The sequence below is a fragment of the Astyanax mexicanus genome, chromosome 3 (genome assembly GCF_023375975.1).
Source record: "Astyanax mexicanus isolate ESR-SI-001 chromosome 3, AstMex3_surface, whole genome shotgun sequence".
NCBI lineage: Eukaryota > Metazoa > Chordata > Actinopteri > Characiformes > Acestrorhamphidae > Astyanax > Astyanax mexicanus.
In genome coordinates this window covers 14453263-14476435 of record NC_064410.1, presented here as the reverse complement: position 1 = coordinate 14476435, position 23173 = coordinate 14453263, and the positions used below count along the sequence as shown (strand labels likewise).

Sequence of the window (23173 nt, the reverse complement as noted above, 5' to 3'; positions counted from 1 at the left end):
ATATATATCACTCTATCAGAAAGACAGAACATTCCCTATCAGTGTGTTTCTATTTATTAAAAAGAGAAGAAAAGTCCGATTGGGCTCCAAATTGGTACTCATGATCAAGTGGTCTATATATACATGTATGTAAATTTGTGTGTTGATAGGGTCAAAGGTTCCTGACTTCTGACCATTTAGGTTTGAAAAAAGTGATAATACAGGCTTATGGCCTACAAAATGGCTGTTGCTCTTTGGCCATATTAGAGGCAAAAAATATCTGATTTGGCTCAAAATTTGCAATCAGGATCACAATATCAGTCTATATATGTATGTCAATTTCTGTGTCAATAGGGTCAAAGGTTCCTGACTTCTGTCAATTTAGATTTGAAAAAAGCGATAATACAGGCTTGAGGCCTACAAAATCGCTGTAGTTTTCCAGCCGTTGTAGAGGCAAAACATGTCCGATTTGGCTGAAAATTTGCAATCAAGATCAGATTATCAGTCTATATATGTGTCTAAATTTGTGTGTTGATAGGGTGAAAGGTTCCTGTCTTCTGTCCATTTAGGTTGGAAAATAGCGATAAACAGAATAAATTGAAAATAGTTATTTTTTCACTGTAGAGCCTACTGAAGACTTATTTGGCTCATACTTGGCAAATGTACTTCAAATGTCATTGTTAATTAGTAGCTTCAACAGTTTTGGCATGTTTTAAACTTTGACAGAGTTTTGGCCAAATAACTCTGAAAAGGCTTTCACGTACATGTTTGATCAAGGTTTCTGGGCCTCAAATAGTTAAAATGTCAAGATTTTTTCGATAATTATTTACCTACAGGGTCTCAAGATTGCATCAAGACCAAATTTGTTTTGATTGATTAAGGACTTAAATACAAGTTCGAAAAGAGCAATTTTTACTCTTTTGGCCACTGATGAAAATCTTTGCATTTTTGGTAAACATATGTAATTACAAAGTTGTAAAGGCTATAGCAAAGTATACAACTAAAAAAGAATAACAAGCCTAGGCCACTTGTACCTTTAGATATAACTGATTTTCTGCTATAGCGCCCCCTTGAGGCCAATCAACGCCATATTTTAATGTATGACAGAAGGCCCTGAGATACATGTAGAGTATAAGTATCGTCCTGATTGGTCATTGTTTAGCCTGTCAAAAGCTTGCTGGAATCTGATTGGCTAATAACGTTCGCAAAAATTTGCATATCAAATTTTCCTTCTGTAAAACATTAGGACATAGGCCATAGATGATACATGCCAAAGGAGAGCTTCATAGCTTGTACGCTTCCTGAGAAACAGATTTTTAGCTTTGGCTCCGCCCCCTGGGGGCGTATGTCTACACAGATTGACGGGCTACCTCAGAATCATGTTGGCATCAAAGTTGTAAAGTGGCATTAGTGTAGGTTTAAGCATTCAAAAGTTACAGCTGTTAGAGTAAATTTGGGTGTGCCACGGTAAGATTAATTTGCATATGGCGGCCATATTGTTTAAAAAATTCTCAATTTTTTCGATAATTATTGAGGATGGGACTCTGCTGAGTTGTTTGACACCAAATATGACAGGATTGGTCAATGACCCTAGGACAAGTTCTCAAAAGTAGGTTTTGCATATTATGCTAAATAGCAAAAAATCTAAGTGGGCGGAGCTTAGTGGTTCTATTGACCTTTTTGATTTGCCATTAACCAAGGAATCATATAATGCAAGAATTTTTGCTCTAGCTATCAGGGCGTAGGAGTTACGGGGCCAAACGCGTTGACCTTCGCCATAGCGCCCCCTTGAGGCCGATCGGGCTCATCTTTTGAATCTGAGTAGCGGTGAGAAGTACTACCATATGACCAAGTCTCAGCCCTGTAGGCCTTACGGTTTCTTCTGCCCAATCACTTCTATGGCAGAAAAAGAATAAGAACTATAATAAATATAGCCGCAAGCGGCGATTTACGGGGTTCGAGCGTTACAGGCAAAGAGACCCCTGGAGGCCAGTTAGGCTTAAACTGGATGAGGATGACCAGCATGACCGTGAAGACCAAGCTAGATTACCAGCATGACTAATCTGGATGACAAACTTGTTGACCATAATGACCAAACTGGATGACCAGCATGGCAAAGGTGGTTGGCCAGTATGAACAAGCTGGAAGACCACCATTACTATGAGGACAAAGCTGAATGACCAGCAGGACCATAATGACCAATGTGAATGGCCAGCATGACCAAGCTGGATGGCCAGCATAACCAAGCTGGGTGACCAGCGTGACCATAAAGACCATAATGGCAATGCTAGATGAGTGGTGTGAGTAAACTAGTTGAAAAAAGCATTGATAAATTGAGCTGTAGTGTTCATCAGGTTTTATGTGGTGTCTTACTGCACTCTAGTGCGCATTTGGTGAAACAAATTCAGTTCTTAAATTGAAAAAACACAAGGCATAAAAAGGGCATATAAATAACCCGTATATAGTATATAAGTTTTGACCTGATTAACATTCAGCCTGTCAAAAGCTTGCTGGAATGTGATTGGCTAATAGTGACCACAAAAGTGTCCATATCAAATTTTCATTTGGTGTACCATTAGTGCATGGGCCATAGATGATAATTGGCTAGGATGACCTTGATAGCTTGTATGGTTCTAGAGAAACAGCTATCGAGCATTGGCTCTGCCCCCTGGGGGTGTATGTCTACTTAAACTGACAGGGTATCTGAGAATCATGTAATGATCAAAGGACTGAAGTGGTATTAGTGTCAGGTTAAGCATTCAAAAGTTATAAGTGTTAAAGACATTTTACTGCACCATGGTAGAACTCATTTGCATATGGCGGCCATATTGTTTATAAATGTAAAGATTTTTTTAATAATTATTGAGGAGTAAGCTCTGCTGAACTGTTTGACACCAAACATGTCATGATTGGTCAAGGATCCAAGGACAAGATCTCAAAAGAAGGTTTTGCATATTATGCAAATTTAAAAAAAAATTAAGTGGGTGGAGCATAAACAAGAATGACCCAGGCGGCTGACCAGCATGAACAAGAAGGATAAATATGTTCAATTAAGCAAGACAAGCAAGATTGAATAAGTTCAGCAGAGCTTTAATTTAGAATAATTCACCTGTAGCTGTTTCACCAAATGACCACCAGAGCGCAGCAAGAGACCACATATAACCTGCTGGAAATCTATCACTCTATCAGAAAGACAGAACATTCCCTATCAGTGTGTTTCTATTTATTAAAAAGAGAAGAAAAGTCCGATTGAGCTCCAAATTGGTACTCATGATCAAGTGGTCTGTATATACATGTATGTAAATTTGTTTGTTGATAGGGTCAAAGGTTCCTGACTTCTGACCATTTAGGTTTGAAAAAAGTGATAATACAGGCTTATGGCCTACAAAATGGCTGTTGCTCTTTGGCCATATTAGAGGCAAAAAATATCTGATTTGGCTCAAAATTTGCAATCAGGATCACAATATCAGTCTATATATGTATGTCAATTTCTGTGTCAATAGGGTCAAAGGTTCCTGACTTCTGTCCATTTAGATTTGAAAAAAGCGATAATACAGGCTTGAGGCCTACAAAATCGCTGTAGTTTTCCAGCCGTTGTAGAGGCAAAACATGTCCGATTTGGCTGAAAATTTGCAATCAAGATCAGATTATCAGTCTATATATGTGTATAAATTTGTGTGTTGATAGGGTGAAAGGTTCCTGTCTTCTGTCCATTTAGGTTGGAAAATAGCGATAAATAGAATAAATTGAAAATAGTTATTTTTTCACTGTAGAGCCTACTGAAGACTTATTTGGCTCATACTTGGCACATGTACTTCAAATGTCATTGTTAATTAGTAGCTTCAACAGTTTTGGCATATTTTAAACTTTGACAGAGTTTTGGCCAAATAACTCTGAAAAGGCTTTCACGTACATGTTTGATCAAGGTTTATGGGCCTCAAATAGTTAAAATGTCAAGATTTTTTTAATAATTATTTACCTACAGGGTCTCAAGATTGCATCAAGACCAAATTTGTTTTGATTGATTAAGGACTTAAAGACAAGTTCGAAAAGAGCAATTTTTACTCTTTTGGCCACTGATGAAAATCTTTGCATTATTGGTAAACATATGTAATTACAAAGTTGTAAAGGCTACAGCAAAGTATACAACTAAAAAAGAATAACAAGCCTAGGCCACTTGTACCTTCAGATATAACTGATTTTCTGCTATAGCGCCCCCTTGAGGCCAATCAACACCATATTTTAATGGATGATAGAAGGCCCTGAGATACATGTAGGGTATAAGTATCGTCCTGATTGGTCATTGTTTAGCCTGTCAAAAGCTTGCTGGAAACTGATTGGCTAATAACGATCGCAAAAATTTGCATATCAAATTTTCCTTCTGTAAAACATTAGGACATAGGCCATAGATGATACATGCCAAAGGAGAGCTTCATAGCTTGTACGGTTCCTGAGAAACAGATTTTTGGCTTTGGCTCCGCCCCCTGGGGGCGTATGTCTACACAGATTGACGGGCTACCTCCGAATCATGTTGGCATCAAAGTTCTAAAGTGGCATTAGTGTAGGTTTAAGCATTCAAAAGTTACAGCTGTTAGAGTAAATTTGGGTGTGCCACGGTAAGATTAATTTGCATATGGCGGCCATATTGTTTACAAATTTCAAAATTTTTTTGATAATTATTGAGGTTGGGACTCTGCTGAGTTGTTTGACACCAAATATGACAGGATTGGTCAATGACCCTAGGACAAGTTCTCAAAAGTAGGTTTTGCATATTATGCTAAATAGCAAAAAATCTAAGTGGGCGGAGCTTAGTGGTTCTATTGACCTTTTTGATTTCTCATTAACCAAGGAATCATATAATGCAAGAATTTTTGCTCTAGCTATCAGGGCGTAGGAGTTACGAGGCCAAACGCGTTGACCTTCGCCATAGCGCCCCCTTGAGGCCGATCGGGCTCATCTTTTGAATCTGAGTAGCGGTGAGAAGTACTACCATATGACCAAGTCTCAGCTCTGTAGGCCTTACGGTTTCTTCTGCCCAATCACTTCTATGGCAGAAAAAGAATAAGAACTATAATAATAATAATAATAATAATAATAATAATAATAATAATAATAATAATAATAATAATAATCAGAACAATTACAATAGGGTTTCTAGCACTACGTGCTCGAACCCCTAATAATAATAATAATAATAATAATAATAATAATAATAATCAGAACAATTACAATAGGGTTTCTAGCACTACGTGCTCGAACCCCTAATAATAATAATAATCAGAACAATTACAATAGGGTTTCTAGCACTACGTGCTCGAACCCCTAATAATAATAATAATAAATAATAAAAAAAAAATAATAATAATAATAATAATAAGTAAAAAAAATGAAATATATATATATAAAATAAACTGAGAAAATATATAAAATAAAAAGGAGGCCAAAAGTAAAATGAAACAAATAATATGATAAAAATAATAAAATAAATAAAATAAAAGGGCTAAAAGATAAAACATAAAATTAGACAAATAAAAATAATTAAAATAAATACCAAGGTAAAAGACAAACTCAAGTAAAACAGTGACAGTCTGTCTGAAGGTGGTTCAATAACATCTGTCGTATGGTGTAAGCGGTTATTGCGTTTATATTCAGGCAGTGGTTTCTCAGTGCTGGCGGCTGGTTCTCCTGCAGTTCTCCTGTGGTTTCTGAATGTGCTGGATGTGTGGCGTGTCCTTATACAGGAGCATTTGCAAATCGGGAGATGTTCTGAGTTGAGGAGATTTTATGAGGCATGCAGGGCAGCTCGAGACATGCATTTTGTGCCCAGTGTGAGATCTCACACCACTTTCCATCTCCTCTACCAATCACAGCACCCCATCACCTGAGAACTCAAAACAGAACGACAGAGAGGCAATCTCTTTCAGCTATCAGACACAGTGTAGACTGCAGCTGGAGAGAACCCCAGACCACTGCTTTCAGCAGCACTGAGAGACACTGCCCAAGATCTCAGAGCAGGAGAAGTGAAATGCAGCTAAGAGTTCTGTATAGAAAAAGTAGAAAAATCAACATGCAGATGATGCTGTTTAACAATATGTAAATTAAAGCTAATGGAGTTCAGTGTGAGTGAGAGAACATAACTGTAGGTTGTATATATGTTTGTGTGTAAAAGAGAACATAAGAATATTTTATACAATAAGGCCCAAAAATATTTGGACATTTGGGCAATTAAGGTTTAGACTTAATTCAAGGGGTTAAACAAAAATAATGATAATAGATAAATGCTTGTAATTCACTTTAAGCTTTCTCATTTCAGGGGATCAAAAGTAATTAGACAAATGATCTCCAAAGCTATTTTATAGTCTGGATGAGCTTCTTCCTCATTAATCCATCATCAGTTAAGCAGGTAAAAGGTCTGCAGTTGATTCTAGGTGTGGCATTAGCATTTAGAAGCTATTACTGTGAACCCACAATATCGGGTTAAAGGAGGAGTGGAAGAGAAACAGATCATAATAAGTGACCAGATTAGACTTTACCAAAAAAACACATCTAAAGAAGCAGCCCTGTTCTGGAACAGTGTTCTTCGGACAGATTCAATTAAGATCAACCTGTACTGAAATGATGGGAAAAAATAAATATAGAAAAGGCTTGGAATGACTTGAAACAAATCTCACCATATTCAATGTAAAACACGGTGGTGGTAGTATGGGCGTGCATGTCTTCCAGTGGCACTGTATCACTAGTGTTTAACTGAACACAGAAGGAAGAAGGAAGGAAGAATTCTGAAGTGTACAGAAATGTACAGAATTCTACAGAAGTCTTTTTTCTAAAACCCAGAATTTGGTGATGTCAGTAGGTTCCAGATTCAGGCAGTCATTGTCCGAAATGATTCTCAACAAAGTATTAAAAATTAAGATTTTATTTATGGTAAAGTTCATTTGTCCAATTACATTTGAGCCCCTGAAATGAAGAGGCTTTTGTAGTTTTTTTTTTCTTTTATAAACTCCTTGAATTAAACTTGAAAGTCTACACTTATTTGTTCTATTTGAAATCCAGTGTGGTGGCATGCAGAACTCAAAGTCTGAAGATTGTGTCACTGCCCAAATATTTATGAGCCTAACTGTATACAGTATGAACATTATTCTTGTGTGGACAAGAATAGCCCAGCATTAACCTGAGAAGGCATGGTGTGGTGAGGGGCACCATGCCATTCAACTTACGCCACCTTATCCCATGTCGCTGGTCGCCAACAGTGATGGGAGCAAGTTAAAATAAACAGTGTTACTAACGCCGTTACTTTTTTTTAGTAAGGAGTAATCTTATTACTGTAATTAGTAACTAATTACTCTGACTGTAACTATAACGCACTCTACTTATCTCGCTTATGAAACACGCTCTGAGGAGGTGCGGGGGGGGGGGGGGTGTTACGGGGGTGATTAACACAAAAGTAACGCAATGGTTGCTTTTCCTGGGAACTAGTAACTTTTATAGTGGAGTAACTCAGTAACTCAGTTACTTTTTTGGAGGAGTAACTAGTAACTAAAGCTAACTACTTTTTCAAAGTAATGTGCCCAAACTGGTCATCGGGGGCTCTGGGTACAATTTTTACATTGATAGGATATAGGTAAAAGTTCAGTGGTATAGAACATTACCTATTAGCCCTGCCAACAGCTCTACCAATCGATGGAAAGCTACTATTGAGCAAAAAGGACAACACTTTAGACGCCATGAGAGGGCTACCAAAAAATTATGTTATTCGGGGTTTTTTTGTGTTGCTTGTGGGGGATTGTGTGTGTTTGTGTTTATTTAGATTTAGTTGTGATGGTTCAACTGGTGGGGTGTTTTTTTTTTACCTTTCTGGTGTTAGTGTGGAGGGTGAATAAGGGTCTCGATCAACACAAATAGAGATACATGCTTGTTTAAATAAAGGTGCCAAATTAGACAATGGCTTGGTTAGAACACAATACATGCCACAATTTATTTTTTTACTGCTTTACAATAAAAAGCCACTCATCAAGAGCTGACAGTTAATCATTGTGGATTTCACAGAACCTTTTTACAGTGCATTTGAGGTAACGGAGAAAAACTGCAGATTGGATTTTCTACCAAACTGCTTCTTTAAAGGTTTGAATGGCTGCCTGTATGCTGTTCTGAAGAGAACCGGTGATGGGGGACAGAAATGGCTTTCCATTTATGGGCAGTATTGTTATTCCAGAGAGTCTTTTCTTCAATATGCGGCCGCTGTAGCCGTCCACAGCTGGAGAAGCTGCTTTGAGCGTCACAGACGAGTGGAATATCAGATTCCTCATTTTAGATAAAAACCTCTTCAGCTCAGAATTAATGCATGCTCTTTCAGTTCATAAGGCAACATATCAAATTCAGGTAGAGTAGAATCGATGACCGAATCTACGTAAGAGCGTACTTGAGCACATCCCAATCCCATCTCCTCCAATAGACACACACACAGAGAGAGAGAGGCTTGTGTGTGAATATGATTTCACAGAGTAAATACTCACCCCACTGGTGAATAATGCATAAAGTCTCTCAACCGCACTTACAGCAAGTGCAAGTAGACTCAGCTCAAATCTACCGGCTCCCCTTCTGCATGTTCTTCTATAGCCTGGTCTAGCTTTAGATCCTATTTGAATTTAGTACCTTTATTAAGCTGGTTGTTCATTTAACACATGAACCAAGAGCCACAAATTCCAACATTGTGTATAAAAGTTTGTAGAACACTGACAGGTAAAGTTAATGACATTGATTATCTTATTATTATAAAATAACCTATTACTTGCCAGCAAGTTAAAAGTCAATTGTGATTTTTGACATGTTAAAACAGGTCAAATCAGCAAACATAATAATAGAACCCACTTTCATCAAGGACCACACAGAATTTATGAGTTTCTCAACCAGCAGGTCATGATGTAGCACCCTATATTGCTCAACTGACCCATCCTCAGGAGGAGGCAGCACTCTGTAGTTTCACAGTATGTGGCTGGTGAACTAACAAGTAAAGTATGATTGAAAAACCTTCTTCGGAAAATGAATAATGTTCATATTACGCTGCTTGGCAAAAAAGTTGCCCCCAAAAAAAGTCATGCACTCTAATATTTCATTTGAGTGTCTTTAGCTTTGATTGCTGTACGCATTTGCTGTGGCATTGTTTCAATAAGCTTCTGCAATGTCACAAGATTTATTTCAATCCAGTGTTGCATTAATTTTTCACCAAGATCTTGCAGCATTGATGATGCCAGAGTCTGATCACTGCACAAAGTCTTCTCCAGCACATCCCAAAGATTCTCAATGAGGTTATGATCTGGTGAACTCTCAATCCATGTGTGAAAATGATGATCTCATACTATTTCACAATTCCAGCCCCATGAATCCTGACATTATCATCTTGAATTATGGCCGTGTCATCAGGGAAGAAAAAAATCCATTGATGGAATAACCTGGTCTATATTCAGGTAGATAGCTGACCTCATTCTTTCAGCACATACTGTTACTGAACCCAGACCTGTAGACCAACTGCAGCATCAACCCCACATCATTTACTTACTTAAATCCAGGTGACGACTTTTTTTTTTTGGCCAGGCAGTGTATAAACATTATCTAAACATTCATAGAGATGCACAAATACAGTAAAAGCATCCAAAGAAATAACTCAAGGCAAATTAAATGTCATCAGTTTGAAACAATGATGCACACAAACAGCTGACCAGAGTTTGTTTTCAGTATCAGCACATGAGAAATTAAAGACTTTCTAGATATAGTCTGGTGGGACGTGAGATGGAAAGGTTGAGAACCCCTGTTCTTGATTAATACAAAACATCAGGCAGATCTTACGGGGTGTTTCCTGTGTGCAGTAGTCAGTTCATACCCAAAGTACACAAGAAAGGAGTTTTGGGATTAAAAGACATATTTTCTGCTGTAATCTGTGTTTGCTAAATTGGGTAGGGTTCAGGCTTTTTAGGTATTTAGCAAAAGCTCTCATGCATGTGTAAGGTCTCCAACTTACAGGTACTGCTTCAGTTTCATGGCTCTGGTAAAGGTCTTGTAGTTAAAGTAAGTGTTTTTTGCTTCAAGCTGGAATTTTGGCTTCCAGACACTTTTGGTTGCCCTCTGGACGAACTGCTCACTTCTGGGCTTAAGTGGTGTCTCTTTAACCCCAGTGCGAAAAAGGGACGCTGCCCCAAACTTCAGACTGGAATGCTTAGTAGAGGTGGTGCACCAGGTGCAGAGAGGGTGGTGGACTGGTGTGGTAGTCATTTGGGAGCATCTCACCCTAGACTGGCCCTGTGCACCAGGGACTGACAATCAGTAAACAGGTAATATACTCAGCTTTAAGCTTCTGTTTTTATATGCCTCTGGTTCTATAACTAAGAACTCCTGGGTGCTGGACGGTTGGATGCAGCACTGATTGTGCTGTAGTTACAGGAGCTGGATGTTTTAAGGTGAGGTAGTTTGGGTTTTAACATGTTTGGATCTGTGTGTTACTACAGCGCTGAGGGTAGAAATGCAGTTCCAACTGTGTTCCCTCCTGAATACTGCACACACCATTACCCTCAACCTGACACAGCCTCATCAGAGAGGGCCTGGGAGATTCATACACAGTGAGTATGAGTGTGTATGTGTGTGTTTTACCAGCTCTGAAAGACTTTTCTACTTGTACAGTGCAGAGAGAGAAAGTACAAATGGAGTAAAAGGCCTCGCTCTCACATTTAGATCAGATTCCTTCACATCTCCACCCACACAAATTCACTACACCTGGCAGGAGCTTTGAGCTTTTGAGACTGCAGCTAAACATCAACATGCTCTTAGGGATTCCCCAGAAAAAGTAACGGCCCAGCAAAATGACCACACCTCAATCCCAGTTACTGAACCAGGAGCACACACAGAGTAGCTGAAGTGAGCAGTGGACTAAAGTGTGGACTAAAGGAGCTTCTCAGAAATTGGCTTAATTAAGTTTTTCCCATTCTAAACCAATTTAGCTAGGGCAATAGTCCCACCCATTCAGCTGCTACTCAGCTGTATATCCCCTATCACAAGTGACGCCACAACACCAGAAGGGTGAAGACTAGCACATGCCTCCTTCAACACATGTGAATCAGCCACCGCCTCTTTTTGAGCTGCTGATGATGCAGCATTGTGAAGTAGCATCACAATGCGCTCAGAGAAAAGCACAGCTACTCGGTTCTGATATATCAGCTCACAGACGCCTCGTGCTAAATGAGTGCCATCTATCCACCAAGACCAATTATGCTTTCCCAGAGCTCCAGCAGCTGATGGCAAGCTGCATGACAGGGATTCAAACCAACGATCTCCCAATCATAGTGCGCTTAGGTTTTGAGTTGAGGATGAAGATAAGTATTAGGTTTTAAGTTAAGGATGAATGTTGGTATTAGGGTACAAGTTGGGGTTAAGGTTAGTATTAGGTTTTGAGTTGAGGATGGGGTTAGTATTAGGATTTGTGTTGGGGTTGAGATTAGTATTAGGGGTTAGAGTTGGGGTTGAGTTTAGTATTAGGTTTTGAGTTGAGAATGGGGTTAGTATTAGAATTTGAGTTAAGGATGGGGTTAGTATTAGAATTTGAATTTAGGATGGGGTTAGTATTAGGATTTGAGTTGGTGTTGAGGTTAGTGTTAGGGGTTTGAGTTGGGGTTGAGTTTAATATTAGGTTTTGAGTTGAGGATGGGGTTAGTATTAGAATTTGAGTTGAGGATGGGGTTAGTATTAGGATTTGTGTTGGGGTTGAGATTAGTATTAGGGGTTAGAGTTGGGGTTGAGTTTAGTATTAGGTTTTGAGTTGAGAATGGGGTTAGTATTAGAATTTGAGTTAAGGATGGGGTTAGTATTAGAATTTGAATTGAGGATGGGGTTAGTATTAGGATTTGAGTTGGTGTTGAGGTTAGTGTTAGGGGTTTGAGTTGGGGTTGAGTTTAATATTAGGTTTTGAGTTGAGGATGGGGTTAGTATTAGGATTTGTGTTGGGGTTGAGATTAGTATTAGGGGTTAGAGTTGGGGTTGAGTTTAGTATTAGGTTTTGAGTTGAGAATGGGGTTAGTATTAGAATTTGAGTTAAGGATGGGGTTAGTATTAGAATTTGAATTGAGGATGGGGTTAGTATTAGGATTTGAGTTGGTGTTGAGGTTAGTGTTAGGGGTTTGAGTTGGGGTTGAGTTTAATATTAGGTTTTGAGTTGAGGATGGGGTTAGTATTAGAATTTGAGTTGAGGATGGGGTTAGTATTAGGATTTGTGTTGGGGTTGAGATTAGTATTAGGGGTTAGAGTTGGGGTTGAGTTTAGTATTAGGTTTTGAGTTGAGAATGGGGTTAGTATTAGAATTTGAGTTAAGGATGGGGTTAGTATTAGAATTTGAATTGAGGATGGGGTTAGTATTAGGATTTGAGTTGGTGTTGAGGTTAGTGTTAGGGGTTTGAGTTGGGGTTGAGTTTAATATTAGGTTTTGAGTTGAGGATGGGGTTAGTATTAGAATTTGAGTTGAGGATGGGGTTAGTATTAGAATTTGAATTGAGGATGGGGTTAGTATTAGGATTTGAGTTGGTGTTGAGGTTAGTGTTAGGGGTTTGAGTTGGGGTTGAGTTTAATATTAGGTTTTGAGTTGAGGATGGGGTTAGTATTAGAATTTGAGTTGAGGATGGGGTTAGTATTAGAATTTGAGTTAAGGATGGGGTTAGTATTAGAATTTGAGTTGAGGATGGGGTTAGTATTAGAATTTGAATTGTGGATGGGGTTAGTATTAGAATTTGAGTTGAGGTTGAGGTTAATATTAGGTTTTGAGTTGAGAATGAAGATTAGTATTAGGTTTTGAGTTGAGGATAAAGGTTAGTATCAGGATCTGATTTGGGGTTGAGGTTAGTATTAGGTTTTAAGTTGAGGATGAAGGTTAGTATTAGGTTTTGAGTTGAAGTTGAGGTTAATATTAGGTTTTGAGTTACGGCTGAGGTCAGGATTAGGTTTTGAGTTGAGGATAAAGATTAGTGTTAGGTTTTGAGTTAAAAATAAAGGTTAGTTTTAGGGTTTGAGTTGGGGTTGAGGTTAGTATTAGAATTTGAATTGAGGATGGTGTTAGTATTAGAATTTGAGTTGGGGTTTAGGTTAGTATTAGGTTTTGAGTTGAGGATAAATGTTAGGATTAGGTTTTGGGTTGAGTATGAGGTTAGGATTAGGTTTTAGAGTCAGGTTAAAGTTAGGAGTGGCCATGATGAAAGTTAAGAATTAGGTTTTGGATTGAGGCCTGATATTAGGTTTGTGTCTTGGGTTGAGCCTGGAGTCATGATTGGGTTTTGGATTAAATTTGGGGTCAGGATTAGATTTTAGCTTACGTTTAAAGATAGGATTTAAAAGGGTAAAGGTTAATATTAAGTTGTGAGTTAGGTCAGGACTAGGATGAGAGTTAGGTTTTAGGGTTCGTTTTGCTTAATGGAAGTCTACATTACATCAACTTATAAGTAATGGAACAACAGTACATCCTAATGAAGTTTACCTCAGTGTACTTATTTGCACTATGAATACACAAGGCAAATTTTTCTTGTGGTTTAAATCATGGCAGTGCGCTCGAGCTGTTCTCAGTGGTTTTGCTGCCCTTTTCAAAAAGACCCACATCCACATTTCAAATCTCCATCACTCCATCCACTCTCTGATTTCCATCCACAGAGTAAACAGATGTTTAGGCCCGGCTGCTGCCGCAGTGCTCCCACAGTGCCCTGAATTACCAGCAGCTCTCCACAGACCGGGAGAAAGCCTTCACTCTGCTGCCAAATAACGTCCTCCGCTCAGAGCACCGGCCGCCCTGACGGCCCCCGGCTCCGGCTGAGAGGGAGACCCTTGATCACTGTCGGTCGTGTCATTTAGATGGATGGTGCGGATTGGCCTGGGCCGTTACCGGGTGGCCTCTCTGCGGCAATGCTGTCAAATAAATCTGAACCGGTCCACCATCAGTTAGTCTCCACAGCTGACCCAGATGATGGATCTCCATGACGACAGAGAAACAGACAGGTGGGCTGGACCCAATAGAGGTGTGATAAAAAGTAACAGAACGGACAGGAATACCCAAGTGTGCTAAAACCTTGTATCTCTGAAGCTAGAAAGCTTTACAAGAGAAGGAAAAAAAAACCTTCATACAGTCCAATGAATATCAATGTTAAGATTGTATTCCAAGTGATTTTGAAACATTTCTATTGGTCCACTTATCATCAAATAAGTTCACAAAACCTTTCTCACAGTAGTCTAGGCCTGTTCTAAAGCTGTTTTAGAAGTAGGGTAGAACGTTTCAGACAGTTTATTGATGACTGAATGGTGTAACAGGATTGGTGTAACTTCCTGTGATGAACGATTAGAGTTATTAAACTCTGTCTGGTTCCTTTCACCACCTCTGTGAGCAGTTCTGACTGGGTATGCTTCTCTAAAATGCAGAATTTTATACCAAACACATTCTGAACAACATCAAAAAAATCTATGTAACATTCCCTTTAATCTTTGTAGAAGCACTGGGGCATCCAATATCTCTCCAGAAAGATGTATGGGTTGTACAGGTTGTACAGAAATACTTTCTTTATGTATATTTATCTCAGAGGCTCTCCGCTGTGATTGGGCTGAAGACAAAATCATATTGGCAGTGTAAAATATTATCATCACATGGTTGGCTGGACTCAGAAATGAAACATATGCCCTAAAGATAATGGCATAACCGAGGCCACCGGCAGTCCTCCTAATGATTCTGACACGTTGTGATGTGATAATGTGCTCAGTTCACTCAGTTCTGCAGATCTAGAGCTTGAGCTCGGATGAACTCACAGCAGAAGTGAATCTGAGTCTCTGAGAGGAGGGAGGAGTTAAGGGGTTATTCTGACTACATTTCCAGTAGAATGCATGACTAAACTTGTGTTATGCTTGCACTCCACACCATATAAATCTGATTTAATGCATTTTAAACTGCTACTGCACTTCTATATCAGTCATAACATTTGGGATTTTATTCATTTAAATTTTTTCTTCACTAAACCAGGAGAATCTCACTGAGACTTGAAAAATAGTATTACATTAAACTAACACATTACATCATTAGAAACAACACATTACAAACATAAAACAAATATTCAACCCACTAAGCCACTGAAAAACACTGACACTGGGTTGCCACTGGTGAGAGAGTAAAGCTATGTCCACACTATGATACCCAGGATCAGAGGTGGAAAGTAATGAATTACATTTACTCAAGTTACTGTAATTGAGTAGATTTTATGAGTAATTTGTAATTTTTAAAGTAGTTTTTAAAATAAGTAATTTTACTTTTACTCAAGTACATTTTGACACAAGTAATTTACTTCACTACATTGGAAAACTCCTCGTTACTGAGTAAAAAATAAAATGCTGGGTGAAAAAAACAATTATCTCAATTGTCTAAATAATAATTTAAAAAAATGTGTCCCACCGGACAGAGCTGTCAGCTTTCAAAACTTCCACATCAAACCTGTGAAAGCATGTGGTGTAAGTACTTTTATCATTAAACACTGCTTAAATGTTAAAAAAACATGTAAGTATCAGTTATAGCAGAGCAATGGCAAGTTAAAATATAACAATGACCTGTAAAACTATAAAATTACAGTTTATAGTCACATATTTGACCATAACTTTTTAACAGTAAAGAAAAAAATTGGATCAAGAAACCTATGCCACGTGTTCTTGAAAATGTTTTATGGTTCGGTCTGAGCAAATACTGCCCGAAAGGTCCAAATTATTATGTGGAATAATAGTTCATTAAAAACGGTTTAATTTATGATTTGTTTTTATATCAAATAATTTAAAGTAACTATGTAACTTTTACTCAACGTACATTTTAAATTGAGTACTTCTTACTTTTACTCGAGTAGATTTTTAGATGGGTACTTTTACTTCTGATTGAGTAGAATTTTAGCAAAGTAAATGTTTTTTTTTACTTAATTAAATTTTTTCAGTACTTTTTCCCACCTCTGCCCAAGATGCAGCACACACTGACTCTCACAATCACATGACACTAGGAAACCAATCACCTAAATTCTAAACACCTGCTCACTGCCCTATATAAACCCCTTACTCCACTTCACCTGTTGATAAGTATTGTCGATTTATCCACTCCACAGCATGTTTATTTCCTTGCCTTTAATTTCTATTTTGTGTATGATCTTGTTTTGTGTTTTAACCCTGTTTTCTGTCTGTACTCTAATATTTCCCTGCCTGTGTTTGACCCTCAGACTGGTACTTGTTTATGGTATGTTTGATCCAGTTGCTGCTGTTCTCTGTTCTCTCTGACCCTGCTCGCTCTGACTATCCCTCGTACTGCCCTTTTTGTTAATAAACCTATTTTATTGTACTTGCGTGTGTCTGAGTTCTGCTTCAGCATGACAGTTCAAATATAGCACACTGTAATAAAACAATTTCCTGAACACATTTGAATAATGTAAATAATCAATTAATCAGTCAATTAGTGAAGGGATTTCCGGCTCTTTCAGCTCCCAAGTAGCTCCTCAGATTTATTTGTTTTCCCAAATTATATTTATTAAGTGTAAAATGAATTACTAATATAAAAACATACATTATATTAAATGCTAATTATTTATATGGCTTTACTTTTATACTCAGTGCTACAAAAATAAATTATAAAATATTTTTAAAAAATCAAAGGCCCATTCAAATTAGAAAAGAAGGTACAATCTATGATTTATATTTGTTAAAATTAATCATTTTTAATATAAAATTTCTTTACACTATTTCAAGGTGAAATTGAAATATGTCTTCTTGCAAATGTATTACTTTAAATGTGTGTGTGTGTGTGTGTGTGTGTGTGGTTGGCGGTGGTGCACAAACTTTTTAGAACCCTAAAAAGGGATCATAGGAAGTGTCACCAAACCTTCAAGAAATGAACTTGTATAACAATTAAACATTTTCTACATCCACTACAATAATAAAATCTACTGTAACCGTTTTTATAATTCCTCTAATAGAACTTAAAATATACAAAAAAGTAAGTTTTGTCTCCTGGTGAAAGTATTCTGTACTCAAAGGCCCAGTCAGCACCTAACTCTTGTAAGCTGTTTGTTAAAGCGCTGTTTAAATCCAGGATTTAGAGTTGAGCCCGGTTGTTTGGGCAGCAGGGGAGTAAAACAGAGCCGCCGGGTGAGAGTAATCTGCCTAAATGAAGCAGGAGACAAATGTGGATATTCCTCACTTAAGAGCTGTGATTAAGATGTGATGCTGCACAGCCTAAAACTCCTCGAGCTGCACTAATGAACTTAATCTCTGGTGTTTCTGAAGGATCGACTGGGGAGTTACTGAAGCTGCTGGTTTATGTGCGAGGAAGAGGCAGTTAAAACAGAGTAAAACAGCTTAGAAAGCTTTAGACCTACAGCTTTATACCAGCACTTCATAAAATACAGTTATTGCATCTGTAAGCATCAACACTACAGCTCAGGTCTAAGGCTAGGTTCACACAGCAGCTTAAAGTGTCCCAAATACGAACTTTATGTCATATGAGAAACAGATGGATGTGTTATTTGTAGGGGTGTAACAGTACGTTTATTCCTTATGACCCGTCACAGACTGGGGTTTACGGTTCGGTTTGTGCAAATGCACGCAGAATACACAGAACACATGCAGTCTATAGGAGACTTGTGGAACCAATGAATGTAACCCGAAAAGTGTAGCTGAAGCACTGTTGCTATTACCAACTCACTACTGACCTAGCCTGTGCAGAGAGTGCGTGCAGAAAAGCAAATCATTTAAACTATCCACACACTGCTGCTGGAAAAGGAATGGTCACCTATTGCTTTCCAGTGTGAATGCAGGGTTAGGCGCTTGTACTGTCTGTCTCTTTCTCTCTCTCTCTCTCTCTTTTGCTTGCGCTATCTGTCTGTCTGTCTCTCTCTCTCTCTCTCTCTCTCTCTCGCGCTGTCTGTTTCTCTCTCTCTCTCTTTCGCTCTCTCTCTTTCTCAATCTCAACATCTGTCCGCCACCCTCTCTCTTGCTCCATCTGTCTGTCTGTCTGTTTCTCTCTCACTCTCAGTTCAGTTCAGTATAGAGGTGCTTTATTGGCATGAATGTAATTCTGTCTGTCTCTCTCTTAGTTTTAACAATCTAATGCTGATATTTCTTAAAAAAAAAACTCATTATACATTAAACATCATTATACAGCATCCAGTAAAATGCTTAGGAAAAAATGCACAGTTTAATCTTTTAAAGTAATGCTATTTGTTTTGTTCTTAATAAAAAAATAATTAATACATCAGGCTCATTGTTTGTTTGTTCCAACAAGATCTAAAAGATGGAGCCTCTCATGATGACAGTAGGAGAGAACCCTGGTTTCAAGCATTTAATAAAAGTGCTCCTGTTACATTTCATCCCAAAAAACAAGACATGATTATAATAAAGTTCCATTGTTATTATGAAGTTAAAAAAGGTGAGGTTATACAGAATGCCCAGCCACTTTATTTACTACACCAACCATACCAGAAATCATACCGAACCGTGTGGTTTATACTGAGGTGTGAACCGAACCATGATTTGTTTGTACCTTTACACCCCTAGTCATTTGCGTAACAGTATGAACACACTGAATATGACATTTTTAATCCATTAATTCAATATGTGGTATTGAAATCCAATTTGTATCTGCGTTGTCCGTCTGAACTGCCAGTTGAGGAGAAGAATAAAAGGTTGTCATTAGAAGAGAAATGGATGTGAGTAAGTGGTAAATCACAGGACGGCTGTGAATAAGGGTTTATTGGTGGGATAATGAGACAACAGATCTCATAGACATTTGGACCGATCTTACAATAAAGACTCATATCGCAACCACTCAGTTTTCCTAACAAAATGGTTCAACACTGGCACAGGACGTGGCTACAGCATCAAAGGAAAGTAAAAAGTTTATAGAAAGGACTGGCTGTCTGTGACTGAATAACGTCTTCTTTTAACAGTGAGGCTCTTCAGAATTTGACAAGGATGAAACCGAAACTTCACATGAAGCAATGCTGTTTAGCACAGTGCAGACTGTTCAGACAGATGACAGATAAGGGTCACATTAAAGATAAAGCGTGACCAGCCCTAAATAAACATCAGATTTTGTGAGAAAATCAGATTTGGGCCACTTTCTCCAGCTGTGTGAACATAGCCTAACACACACATTCAAACCTCTGGTCACATGCAAACTTTTGGACCTTGTGCTACAGCTGTAATACATGTTAACACAAAATCCACAGGAACAATGGCCTGGCTGCCTGTTTTAGCCTGTAGCTAGTCATAAAAATATCTTTCCTAAAAAAGGCAACTCAGCAACACTTTCTGAATGCTTTCAGGTCACAGAGCCCCACTTCCTTTCCAAAGCAGAGCCAGTGTTTACCCTAATTTCAGCGAGGACTCTGTGGAGCTCTGTTTTAGCTCAGCAGCTCTCTTCAGTTCTAATTCTGGGTTTCTTTGGTTTAACAAACTGTAAATGAGCAGATAAAGGCCGAGAGTGCATTCAGATTGCTACACGTTTGCAGCAGCTCATGTATTATCAGTATTAGCAGTGCTGTTCCATAGCCAGGAACATCTGCGAGAACCTACCAGACCACTTTGCTTTAAGAAGGGATATATTGCACATTACAAGGATCAACACATTGACACTGTTTATTCAAAAATATTGGGTTACACTTTACTTGGACGGTCCATTTTATGGCCTCATTGATGCTCAACTGACTGATTTAACTGAATGTCTATTAAATTCAACCTATCCCAATGTTGAATGATTCAAAATCATTCATCAGAACTTACACCTAACCTTAACCTAAATTTAAAATCTACCCCACCTTCAGTTCAATTGCATTTAATAGACATTCAGCTGAATGTTAGTTGAATGTCAGTTGAGCATCAATGAGACCACCATATTTTCCAATACCCACTACCTGCTTCTGTTTAATTATCTACTTTATCCCTCAATAATGGCATAAAAAGTATCTTTACATTTTAAACATAAGAACAAGAATTGAGCTGCTTAGGGAGTAATAAAGACTGAAATAAGAGGGGTAAGAAAACAACAATGCTGCTGTGAGGGTAAGTTAGAACTGTTCGCAAAAACATCCAGACTGAGATAAAACATAAGGTTCAATTGAATCACATAATTAAATGAACACACCATTTACAACTGCCAAATTATATAAAAAATAAAACTTACTGTAAATAAAATAAACAAACATTTATAAACCTTCACTCCCTTAATCAGTAATGCAGAAAAAAGTCCAGCTGTGCTTCAATTAATCATAAACATTTCAGCTGAAATATATACCACTACTCCATTATTGCAAAATGTATACACTCCAGCATTCAGAGGCACCAACAATTAATACAGTCAAAGCCGGTTTATGGCTACATTGAGAAAAAAAGACGCAGGTCAGACAGCAAAAGAGTCATTAGCACCAAGAACTTCAGACCTTAAGTAGAGAAAGTTACTTACCGTACGATAAAGGAACGTCCAGATCTCCTGTCCAAGACAATCCGCCCAGATCATCCACAGAGTGCTGAGCTGCAAAAAACAACACAACAGTGTTACCAACACAAAGCCACGACCCTACAACCTACATATACTCTCCTACATACTAAAATACAAGATAAACGTCTATAAAGAACCTTAGAAAGCACTCTAATACACTTAGACATAATATTACATAGTATAATATTTCATGCATAATAATAAAATAGAATCTTTTAACTCAAATCAACTCTAATAAACATTCCTCTATATCAGAAAAGAAGATAGTGGTCTACATTCTCAATGAACACCACTATACACAAGACAATGACACAAAAAGGAATACCATAAATAAACACTTCTATACACTAGAATGGGAACAGGAGATATTAGTGCATAACAAGCCTTAATAAACACTCAAATTGCAAATTCAAATATTTAGTCCACATATCAACTCAATATATAGTACATTACACTAAAACAGGGGATATCAGTACATATGAAAACATAAAAACAATCCTATACACTAGAATAGAAGCTATTAGTCCATAAAAGGCCTTAATAAACATATTTACAATAAAATAGCACATACTAGTTTACAAACAGTTTTAAAAAGCACTCATATACACTAGAATAGAAAATATTAGTCAATAAACAGCTTTAATAAACACTCCTATAAACTGGAATAGAAGGTATCACTCCATAAACACCCTTAATAAACACTCCTATATACTAGAATAGAAAATATTAGTCAATAAACACCCTCAATAAACACTCCTATATGCTAGAATAGAAGATTTCACTCTATAAACACCCTCAATAAACACTCCTATATAAAGAATAGTAAATATTAGTAAATAAACAACTTTAATAAACACTCATATACACTAGAATAGAAAATATTAGTCAATAAACACCCCTATACACCAGAATAGAAAATATTAGTCAAAAACACCCTCAATAAACACTCCTATACACTAGAATATGAGAGATCACTCCATAAGCACTCTCAATAAACACCCCTACACATTAGAATGGAAGAAATTAGTCAATAAACACCTCTATAAAACTCATATACACTAGAATAGGAGATATTACTCCATAAACACCCTCAATAAACACTCCTACACATTAGAATTGATTATATTTGTCAATAAACACTCCTGTACACTAGAATAGAAGATATTACTCCATAAACACCCTCAATAAACACTCCTTTATGCTAGAATAAGAGATGTTACTTTATAAACACCCTCAATAAACACACATATACACTAAAATAGGAGATATTACTCCATAAACACTCTTAATGAACACTCCTACACATTAGAATTGAATATATCAGTCAAAAAACACCTCTATAAAAACTGATTTACACTAGAATAGAAATTATATTGAAAAATATCTTCTGTTGTCACTGGTCGACACTAGAAGAGGATGAGGATGGGTCTGTCTTGCTCAGTTATAACACACCATACGTTCACTCAGGGTTAAAACACACATAAACAAACACAAGCACATGCATATTTATCTTCAGCTCCTCAGTGCTCTCCTGCATTATTGCCACACATTGGTGTTATTTCCCTGTAAACAATTAGCCTCGGCCTGTCTGATATCATTACACACAGCAGCTTTAGCACTAAACAAGTGTCCCCGACTCAGCTAAAACCATCAGAGCGTGTGTGAGTGTGTAATAGAGAGAAAGAGACAGAGAGAATGTGTGTGTGTGTGTGGTTCACCCTAAGCTTCATGGCCACGGGAGAGCTGCTACAGTGGAATTAAATCAGGAGGATTTAAGTGCAGAAGCAGATTAAGGCCCATTTGCATGAACTGCTGGGACTCGGTGTGAAGATGAATAAGCAAAAAAAAAAAAGAGGAAAGATTTAAGGAACTTGTTAAACTCTGAACTTCACCCGTTTTATTAAGCGCAGCTGAAAACTCCATGACCTCGGATGGTGCTAGCGAGTGGAGAGATTCAAACTCTAAGATCTGAACTGAGGTTTGTGTGTGTTACATTATATTCTTTACATTTAATCCAGGTCATTTTGGTTTCACACAGCAGTATAGTGACTAAGCGCACTAAAGGACTTGTTCTGTTCTGAACTATTCTGTGTTGTCATCATATGTGAGCTGCGTTTCGTTCTGAAAGGCACTATTTTACCCCAATTCTGAAGGCAGTGTGAGATGTATACTTTATGGCAAAGGCAATCCCATGATGCATTTTACCAGCTCAGAGTTCCAGCACTCAGATTTAAAAAACATAACAGGGAGTTTCTGTAAAAAATTATTTGTTTCTGTACTTCCACTCACTGCTGCGTGTTCATCAAACTAGTACATTTTATGCAGTTTTAAGTTGTTTTCCATTGTTGTTATCACCTGTGTTTGATTTAAAGTAAGACCTGACCAGGTAAAGATACCGTTAGCTTAGCGGGTTAGCCAAATCCCTGGTGAAGCTAAAAAAATGCTACCAAGATTTCCAAATACCAAAAGCGGCTGGCACGCTAAGCTAACACATCCCCTGTTAGCATGCTAAGCTAAACCCACTGGCATGTTAGCAGCGTTAGGCAGTCATACAGTTTAAAAGGTTTAACTGGTAGACAGAATAACTGTGAATTAGCCTGTAACTGAGTGATTTAATCTGTAAATAATTTGATACTGTTCTCCATTAAGCTCTGTTACTAATTCAGATTATTT

At 37.8% G+C, this 23173-nt stretch overlaps 1 protein-coding gene across 2 annotated transcripts in view; it reads right to left on the bottom strand.

Moving 5' to 3' along the window:
- The window catches only part of LOC103047670 (protein shisa-6), a 155786-nt gene that overhangs the window by 93515 nt on the left and 39098 nt on the right, over positions 1-23173 (bottom strand). For both annotated transcript variants that reach the window (XM_049475893.1, XM_049475894.1), the window contains exon 5: positions 20465-20533. In XM_049475893.1, the coding sequence (XP_049331850.1) occupies positions 20465-20533 (69 nt within the window). The remainder of the gene's footprint in view (positions 1-20464; positions 20534-23173) is intronic.